This window comes from Pteropus medius, unplaced genomic scaffold (genome assembly GCF_902729225.1).
Source record: "Pteropus medius unplaced genomic scaffold, Ma_sr-lr_union100, whole genome shotgun sequence".
In the NCBI taxonomy this organism is placed as follows: domain Eukaryota; kingdom Metazoa; phylum Chordata; class Mammalia; order Chiroptera; family Pteropodidae; genus Pteropus; species Pteropus medius.
Window position 1 is genome coordinate 3,196,065 of NW_024344433.1, and position 9,155 is coordinate 3,205,219.

The 9,155-nt window shown below is 47.7% G+C and overlaps 1 protein-coding gene and 1 pseudogene across 1 annotated transcript in view; one reads left to right on the forward strand and one right to left on the reverse strand.

Moving 5' to 3' along the window:
• Positions 1 to 64: 64 nt before the first annotated feature.
• SLC20A1 (solute carrier family 20 member 1) overlaps positions 65 to 9,155 on the forward strand; it is a 13,855-nt gene continuing 4,764 nt past the window's right edge. The window contains exons 1-6 of the mRNA XM_039872623.1: positions 65 to 219; positions 472 to 1,078; positions 1,228 to 1,368; positions 1,548 to 1,633; positions 5,807 to 5,903; positions 8,125 to 8,244. Of these exons, the coding sequence (XP_039728557.1) occupies positions 739 to 1,078; positions 1,228 to 1,368; positions 1,548 to 1,633; positions 5,807 to 5,903; positions 8,125 to 8,244 (784 nt within the window). The 5' untranslated portion in view covers positions 65 to 219; positions 472 to 738. The remainder of the gene's footprint in view (positions 220 to 471; positions 1,079 to 1,227; positions 1,369 to 1,547; positions 1,634 to 5,806; positions 5,904 to 8,124; positions 8,245 to 9,155) is intronic.
• On the reverse strand, positions 3,961 to 4,077 carry LOC120610336 (uncharacterized; annotated as a pseudogene).

A 9,155-nucleotide genomic window follows, 5' to 3' on the forward strand; every position in this document is an offset into this window, starting at 1 on the left:
GCCGGCGCGCGCGCGCGCGCGGCGCGTCACGTGGGTCATGCGCCGGCTATAAGGAGAGGCGGGGGCCCATCCCGCCGGGGAGATGGTTGCTGGCCCGTGGTCCTTCTTCCTTATTTTCAGCCTCTGAGGCGCCGCGTTGCTCCCCGGAGGACCCAGCCCTGTGCACCGAGTGCTCACCGCCTGGACCTCCCTGTCCCCGCTAGGTCCTCGTCTCCTGTGGTGAGTGGGGCACAGCGGGGACGGGCATTTTTTCCCCGGGCGGGCGGGGTTCCGGCCTCGTGCTGTCCCCCCAACCTGCGCCCGCTGCCTTTTTGGCGGCCCCGGTGCGCGGGAGCAGCAGAGGTTTGTTCAGGCGCCCGCGGAGGGCGCGCGCGGGCGGGCGGGCGGGTGCGGGGAGAGTCCGCCACGTGCGGCCCGCTCGTCCTGCCGGGGGCGATGGGCGCGCGCCATTGTGGTCTCGTGTCCCCTCAGGATGAGTCCGCGTCCCCGCGCGTCCCTGCCATGGCCTTTCGCGCCGCGCCGCTAGCCCTCCGGAGCCCGAGGCGCCCCGGACCGCAGATGCCGATGCGCAGCGTATAGCAGTGACCAGTCGTGTCTGCCGCAGTTTACGTTTACAGTATTTAATATCGTATAGTATACATATTTATTAGAGCATCTGTGATACCTCATACTCTCATCCTGTTTACACGCTTGAAAGCCGCGCAGCAGTGCTTGTTAGTTCAGGTCGCTGCTGTGGGGATGGCGTCCACCGCCGCCACGCTGGTGGCCAGCACCGTGGCCGCGGCTAGCGGCCCGCTGGTGGACTACCTGTGGATGCTGGTCCTGGGCTTCGTCATCGCCTTCGTTCTGGCCTTCTCCGTGGGCGCCAATGACGTTGCGAACTCATTCGGCACGGCTGTGGGCTCGGGGGTGGTGACCCTGAAGCAGGCCTGCGTCCTGGCTAGCATCTTTGAGACGGTGGGCTCCGTGCTGCTAGGGGCCAAAGTGAGCGAGACCATCAGGAAGGGCCTGATCGACGTGGAGATGTACAACACGACGCAGGAGCTGCTGATGGCGGGCTCCGTCAGTGCCATGTTCGGTGAGTGGTGGGCTGTTGGGCTGCGGTGGGCCCAGCTCAGGGATGGGCAGCAGTTGCCTGCTCTTCACAGGATTCCTTTAGAATGCACAGTGTAATTTTGCCATTTCCTTCCTAAAACTTGATTGTTTCCTAAAACTTGACTGTTTCAGGCTCTGCTGCGTGGCAGCTGGTGGCCTCGTTTCTGAGGCTCCCTATTTCTGGGACCCACTGTATTGTCGGTGCCACCATTGGCTTCTCCCTTGTGGCGAAGGGTCAGGAGGGTGTCAGGTGGTCTGAGCTGATAAAGATTGGTACGTATACTTCTAAATGGCATTTTAATATATGGCGTCTTAATTTTTCTCCTTGCCGTGTTCGTGGCATCATGTGTGGGAGTGTGTTGTGTGAAAGGGAGGGGCAGACTGCTGAAATTTAAAGTGTTTTGGTACCCAGTTCCTTAGTTGACATTTGTTTTTAATGTGTCTTTTTCCAGTGATGTCTTGGTTCGTCTCTCCGCTGCTTTCTGGCATCATGTCTGGAATTTTATTCTTCCTCGTTCGAGCATTCATCCTCCATAAGGTAATCTTTCTTTCCAGATCCCTTTTATGGCCTTTAATAGGTCATAGTCAGTGTCATTGAAATAGCACCCTTACAGTGTGATTGGTGTGTATCTATGTGGTCCTGGAAAGTTAAATAGTTCCTTATATTCTCTGTACACCTTTTTTGTGTGCTAAGTTGAATGAAAGAAGCGAGTTTTCAGTACTCAAGAGGGTGGTCAGGATGGAAAATTGAACATTGTGTTGCGCCTGAGGAATAAAGGAGACTGGGAGTGGAAAATTAAGGAAATTTATTAGGGTGGCTTTGTCTAGCTGTGTGCTATTTTAAACCGCCATCACACAGACTGTTTTGAATTGTAAGCTTGGGGTTCAGCAAGTCACAGTGTCCCCTGTGCCAGTGAAATGGAGTGTCTGGGTCTGCCTAGTTGATTTGGTAGTGCTGATTAGCGTGACCTGTTTATAAACTTCTGGTGAAGATTCCATCTCTCACAATGATGAGACTGATTTCTCAGAGTAGGAAAAAAGAACCAGCAAAGACACTTTTTGTTTTGTTTTTCTTTGTCAAAATAAAAAATAATCTAGGCAACCATTTAATTTCCTGTCCATTTGAAAATCCCTTTTCAGGGACCTGATAGCATTTCTTTTATCAAGAAGTCTGATACTGGCTCCAGAGTGGTCAACAAGGGATGTTGTCATTGGACTGAGTTACAGCAAGAATAAATGCATTTTTCTCAGGAAACAAAGTTGTTCTTTTTCTGAGGTGAATGGCTCTTAACTGTCCATTGTAAGTTCTTAAAATGCTCCTAAACTATAGAAATCTTGAGTGAAGACTGATGGTAGCTTGATCCCCAGGGATAAGACTGCACAGAGCCACTTCTGGTCTCGTTCTGCTGCTTCAGGACAGGACTCTGCCTCTCCTGCATAGACACTGGGTGGAAAACTGGCTGTCGACCCCTTTCCCTGCGCCATGAGTCTGACAGAGTAAAGCAGGTTAATACTTGGAAAGCTTGATGTATCTGCAGCCTGACATAATGCGACTGAGAGTAAACAGTTAGTTCATGAACCCTGACTGACTCAGAGTTTGGTGATGTTTATTCAGCGAAGGTGTATGATTAGACTGGCCCTCCCACGCCCCAGAGCTGTCATGGGTGACACTGGTGCTTCAGTGGCCCAGACCAGGCCTTTCAGCATTCTCAGCAGAGCCACACAGCTTGCTTCATACTGGAGAATTGGGGGACTCGATAGGGTCCTGTTGGGGTCCTGCCCCCAAGGCCTCGTCCTGGGCTTCTGTGCCGTCATTGGGAAGTACTTGGTCCTGGTGCCTTGTGTGTTCCGGTACTAAACAAACTTGTCTTCTTCCCTGGAGGGAGATGGTGCCCTGAGGTGCAGAGGGTGATTTTGAGGTGCCCAGACCTCTCATTTGAGGAAGGCCTGCCAGGTACTTTATCCCATTTACTGAGTGCTTCCTTAGATATGTTAACTTCTGAGCTCCCTTCATTGTGTGGGTGTGAGGGTAGGCAGGACTGAGAATGACTGAAATAGTGTTTGCCACAATATTGACTGAGGATCTTCTTACTTCAGTCCTTCCACCCCACCCTCCGCCCTGGGGAATGGGAGCGCATGCGCGCGCACGCACACACGCCAACCTTTCAACAGCAGATGAGTTTTCAGCCCACTAGTGTGACTTTTTGGTTAGTTGGGTTTTAAATCTCAAGAAAACGTCCCTAGACTAGTAACTTTTGGGGTCCTGGCTGTTAAAATCTTCCAACATAAGTGTCCATTTTTAAAGTTAACATTGGAAATGCTTTTCAAAAGTTTTTATTTTCCGAGTGTTTGTTGTTAGGGCACAGAAAAGGCAGAATGGTGGCGAGGTAGTTCTGTTAGGGACGGGGAATAAGCAGCACACCCAGTCAGAGAAAATGACCTTGGTGGCTCCTTCTGCCAGGAAGCACATCAAATAGACCTAGGACATGTTTTCAAGCTCAGATTCTTTACGACGAAGCTCCCTGGAGCATTGAGTGAGTGGAACATGAACTGCTCTGGTTGAATTCAGATGGGGGCACATAAATGGAGGGTGGGTCCATACGTTATTTCCAGATAAAGTATTCGATGGGTCATATGGTAATAAGTATTTCATTAAATTGTCAGCCCTGGTTACTTCTTGGAAGCGACTGAGGGAGTGAAGGGGAGAGGGACTGCTCATGTTTTCCCTTTTTCCTAGACTCTTGTGAACTGTGACTTATTTATTTTTTTATTTTTATTTGTTTTTAGGCGAGTCAACTCTTGGTTGACCTCACAGATTGCAAGGACCTTGTCAGCTTACAATCCCTTATTTTTTAAATTTGGTTACTCCTATGGCACCTGGTCTTCCTAGGTGGTCCCATCCAAGTACTAACCAGGCCCGACCCTGCTTGGCTTCTGAGATCGGATGAGATTGGGCTGGTTCAGGGTGGCATGGCCGTAGACGAACTGTAACTTTTTAAAGCCAGGAGCCTGTATTTTATGGTAAACATAGTGTCATTCACTCCCTACCCTGTTCCTGGCTAATTTATCACTGGATACCTCAGAATACGTAAGGGGGCTGTACAGAAACATTAACACTTGGCTTACTTTTTCTGTACTCTGACCAACCAATTACAATTTGGTCTGGTAACAAAACAAATTGTATTTGAAAATCTGTTACAGGAAGTTCCTACTTCTGTCTGTAAAGTCCTACTGGGTTTTGATATTGGGGACTCTAAAGGAGCTCTCAGGTCCCTTGGAGATTTTTCTCAGAAGAAAAATGTATAAGTACCTCAGGTTCATACCGTCGACGGCCTTTCGGGTGCGACCCACATGGCCAAGTGGCTCAGGTGCCTAGGTTCTTTAGGGCATTTACTATTCTTATCATGGCTTGTCTGTCTAGCAGTCTCTCCAACTCAGCTTTTCAAGTGGGCGGGGGCATCTGCTGATTTGGAGTGGCACCTGTACTTTCTTTTCTTTGATGGATCTTAAGCCACTGCCACCGTCTTCCCAGTATACTGGTTGTTCTTGTCAGAACTTTAGAATCACGTTTGGGCCTTTTCCTCTGTCTCTTCCTCCCCTGGACTTTCCATTGGATTGTGATCAAGATAGCAGTAAATGTTAGGCTGTCGTCTTTGCAGTTTAGCCCTCCCCTGTGTTGGGGTCCGGGCTCTCATTCTTTAGGTATTGGACTCTGTTTTCTTGTGCAATCAATACACGTTTGTTACAGCTCAGACTCTTTTTGTTTCCAGTCACGCTGGCCTCCTTGCTGTTCCTTAAGCATTTCAAGTTTTTGCCTCAGGGCCTTTGCTCTTGCTGACATCTCTGTCTGGAATGTTATGCTCCCCAGGTAGCCAGGTGGCTGGCTCCTTCTTTACCCCTAGGTGGTGCATGCTTGGTGACTTACACATCCGTGTCTCTCCTCCACTGACACTTGCTCCCGAACCCCCTTCCATCACTGCCCCCTTACCCTCCTTTGTTTTTTTCATAGCATTTGCTAGTACTTTATGTTATTCCATATTAGAATGTTAATGTCAGTTTCGAGGGCAGCTCTTGTGTCTCATTCACTCCCTTATTTCAGTGCTCAGAAGCGTGCTTGGTGTTCTGTTGAGCGAGGGATGAACCAGTGCACGATTGATTTTTTACCTTAGTGCTTGAGTGAATCGCTGATAACGGCATGTTTATCAGGTATCTAAGCAGGGTGGCTACAGGTATACTCTACTGAACATTGTATTTCTAAGAAATCTTTGCAGGTAGTAAAAGTCAGGAATATTACAACTCTCATGGGCTCTTCTTGACAGCTCTTACAGGTGTCTAGATCATCTTCAGGTGTATGTTCAGATTTACAACTGGATGGCAGGCACCTCAGAACACTGGGCATTGAAACTCCTTACCCACCAGTCCCTGGTGTAGGTAGTCTTGTTAAAAATTGCAAAAGACAAAAACAAAGCAACCCAAAAAACAAAACAAAACAAAAAGCCAAACACAGACTTAACTTCAAGTAGGTGTAGAAATCCGCTTTGACGGGCAGACTTCCTGGAGGAGGTGTCAGAGATGCCCAGCTAGCCTTGGGGGCTTCAGTGGAGAGGTGGTCACTGGCACTGGGATCCCCAAAGATGCTCTTTCACAAGGATCTAGGTCCCTGGGTGGCTTTCAGAGCTTTTACGGTCTTGGTCTCAATGATATTTTACAGGCGGATCCAGTCCCTAATGGCTTGCGAGCTTTGCCAGTGTTCTATGCCTGCACGGTTGGGATAAACCTGTTTTCCATCATGTATACGGGAGCACCTTGTAAGTACACATCAGAATATTTAGATGTGAATTTAAAGTTGTTTACAAAACTTGCATTAAATGCCCAATTTACCCCTTTTTGCTTTACAGGGCTGAAATCTCCTAGAAGGTGGCTGGCCTGCACCCATTTCAGAAGGCTGCAGGCTAGTGTGTGCTGAGTTAACCTAGATAGGCTTTCAACCAGAGACCTGCTCAGATTCTAAGTCCCTGCAGGCCTTTACTCTTTAGTCTTCACAGGACCCACGGTACATGGTCTTCTCCCTCCCTCTCTCCTGTCTGTGCTAAAAACACTGCACTCGATCCTAGTCTCCACCGCTGACCACTGAAGAGCCCCTAGTCATGTTCGGTCTTCGGTTGTCAGCCAATTAGGACATCTTCGCTGGATGTTCTTGTTTCTCTCTCCCACATGCATGGAATTCCTTTTGTTTCTAAGTGCTAAATTTTGTCCTCTGAATCTGCTTGAACGAGAAGACTTGGGATGTTTAACACCTGGTCTAAGTGCCCTTGGAAGAAGAGTGCAGCTAAGAGGAAAATAATTTGTGAGAATGTAAAGATTGAAATATCAATTACTTTATGTTTGGGCTCAGGCAACCGGGGGTTATGATACATGTTTAATTTAGTGACTGTCAAGACTGACACCTTGTAGCTTGTGGGGCATCAGCTCAGCAGTGCTGTCTAGGTTCACAGGCTGGAAGAATGTTGTGTCCGTTGCTGTCCAGATGTCCAGGACACTTGTGCATGTAGCGAAGTGGGGAGGAGAGGGGACTGGGGTAGTACCTGGGGGCTACAGAACCGCACTGCGTGTTCTACACTCACATTTTCAGATATTCTTTTTAGATTTTTATCGTGCTCATCTTGGCCCACTAAATTAATTTCATTTCTGACCTGCTTGAGGCTCACTGAGGCAGCGTCACAAACCAGAAACAGAGTTAGCTCAGTATTTTTAACCTTGGCTTTATTCTTGGGCTAATCAGGAGAGAAAATGGACAACCCTTTGGGAATATTGGTCTTCCTTGGACACACCAGCCTCCTTACCAAATAGTACAGGCAAGGACTAGCTTGCATGCTGCTTTTCCATTCTGTTGTAAATTAGGGTCTTGATGCTAAACCAAGAAGTGTCCTGTGAAGCTCCAAGCACTGGTGTTTTTTTGTGGTAGCAGTAAAATTAGAAACTTAAGTTTTCTATGATTTTTGAAAACAGAACTTGGGTATTTTTGCTCTACCCATGTGGGTGATTTACAAGGAAAATCAGTCTCATTTCTCTTTTTTGAATTTTTTGACTTGGCAAATTTAAATTGTGAGAGATCGATTAAAATAGTATTAAAATGAAGATATAGTCATTTAAACTGTTATAAGATTTTTAAAGAAGAATCATTTTAGGGAGGGGCAGTAAGGTTTTTATTTTATAAGTGATTTAATATCTAATAAGCAAAACAGCCAGAAGTAATTAAGTTCTTCTGGGATAAACTATAATTTAGAACTTTTTTTAGGCTTAAACAGGATTCTATGGTGTTTTGCTATGTTGATACAGGCTAGAGGCTTGGCATTTAAATAAATGATAAGCAGATGGTGACTAATAGTAATGGTCCCTGAGCCATGTGAGAAGTTGATAAGTCTCTCTAAGATAGGGCTTGTGGATGAAACTACTCGAACTATTTTCCTTTTGTGAAAGATGGCCCTTTGAACTATTCTTATTTTCTGATAAATAATATCTCTGTTTTCTGTATCTTAGTTTGATAATGAATCTAAGATAATCTTGTTAGAGGATTTTGCTGGAGGCTAGTACAGTGGCTGCCAGGGCTCCACAGAAAATCAAATTGGTGTGGCTGATGTGACAAGGAGCACCTTTCCACACTCTATGTGGCCACCATCTAGAGGCTGGGACGGTTCTGGTTTTTCACAACTAGTTGCAGATTCTCAGGGTATAGTAATTCCATCATTGTGCAAGGCAAGAAACGGGCCAAGGCTAGTTTGTGAAGCAGCTTGGGGGACGGCAGTCTAGCAGCCGTTGAAGGTGGGCAGGACTGGCATGGGTTTCAAGACTGCTGGGTTTTTCTCCGATATCTGCACGAGCTCAATAGATCCGTGAACCTGAGGCTGGCAACTGCCATGAAGGGTGATGGGCCTGGCTTGGGGAACCCACGTCCCCACAGGCGGATTTACACGTCTTTGCAGGGGCTGTGGCCCTGGGGTTTTCAAGATGCACCATTTTATCTCCTAGTGCTGGGCTTTGACAGACTTCCTCTGTGGGGTACCGTCTTCATCTCGGTGGGCTGTGCGGTTCTCTGTGCCCTTACCGTCTGGTTCTTTGTCTGTCCCAGGATGAAGAGAAAAATTGAACGTAAGTAACATGTAGCAGAAACTTAATTTGTAGTGTTGTGCTTATTTGTTTTTGTTTGGCTACCTATAAACACCCACTGTTGGGGTAGATTGGCAGAGTCAGAAATTTTAAGAGGACTTTTGAGGATATGGGTTTATTGTCCAAACTGTCGTCTTACTGACTCAGTGACCTGAGACTGATCAGGAGGGTCATGGCCTGTGCTGCAGGCATGTGCTGGGCACTTGGTCTCTTGTCACACTGCATCTGAGCGGTTGCCAGTGATGATAGAGACGTTGGGGCCTACCTTAAGTGAAAACTACTTAAGACACTTAAAGAGACCTTAGTGAAAAATAAGGGATGGGCAAACAGTGCTTTTGGGGAGTGCGGAAAACGTGTTCTCTACTTCTGTGTGTAGCTTTGGAGTCAGACATGCGAGGCCATGGCTAACATTTGTCTGACTTGGCAGCTTCCAGAATTACAGCACGAGTTCTAGAGGTGAACATTTGCAAGTGCCATGTGAAGGCATCACTTAGGCATTCTGCACACTGGACACTGGGTGAATGGCAGTGCCATCTTCTGTAGATCCTGTGCCCCTCCCTTACTTATGGCCTCACAGGCCACTGTCCACCCTTCCCATGCGCACAAGGTCCTCGCACGGGAGGCTGCGGGCTGCAGTGGCACTGGGGGCAGTGCTGCATCATGCAGCCACCCCAGGGCCCTGGGAAGGAAGCTCGGGCCTGCTGACCTGGTTGCCCTCATTCTGGGGAAGATGGGACAGGTCTCACTCAGGTTTTCTCCACCAATGCCTGAGTGAGCCTGTGCACACACTGAGCATGGCATGATGGGCAGCAGACAGTCTTGCCTGGCCTTGCGGTTGAGAACCATAGGCATGCATGTATTATGGAGGCAGAAATTCTTTTTTTTTTTTTTTA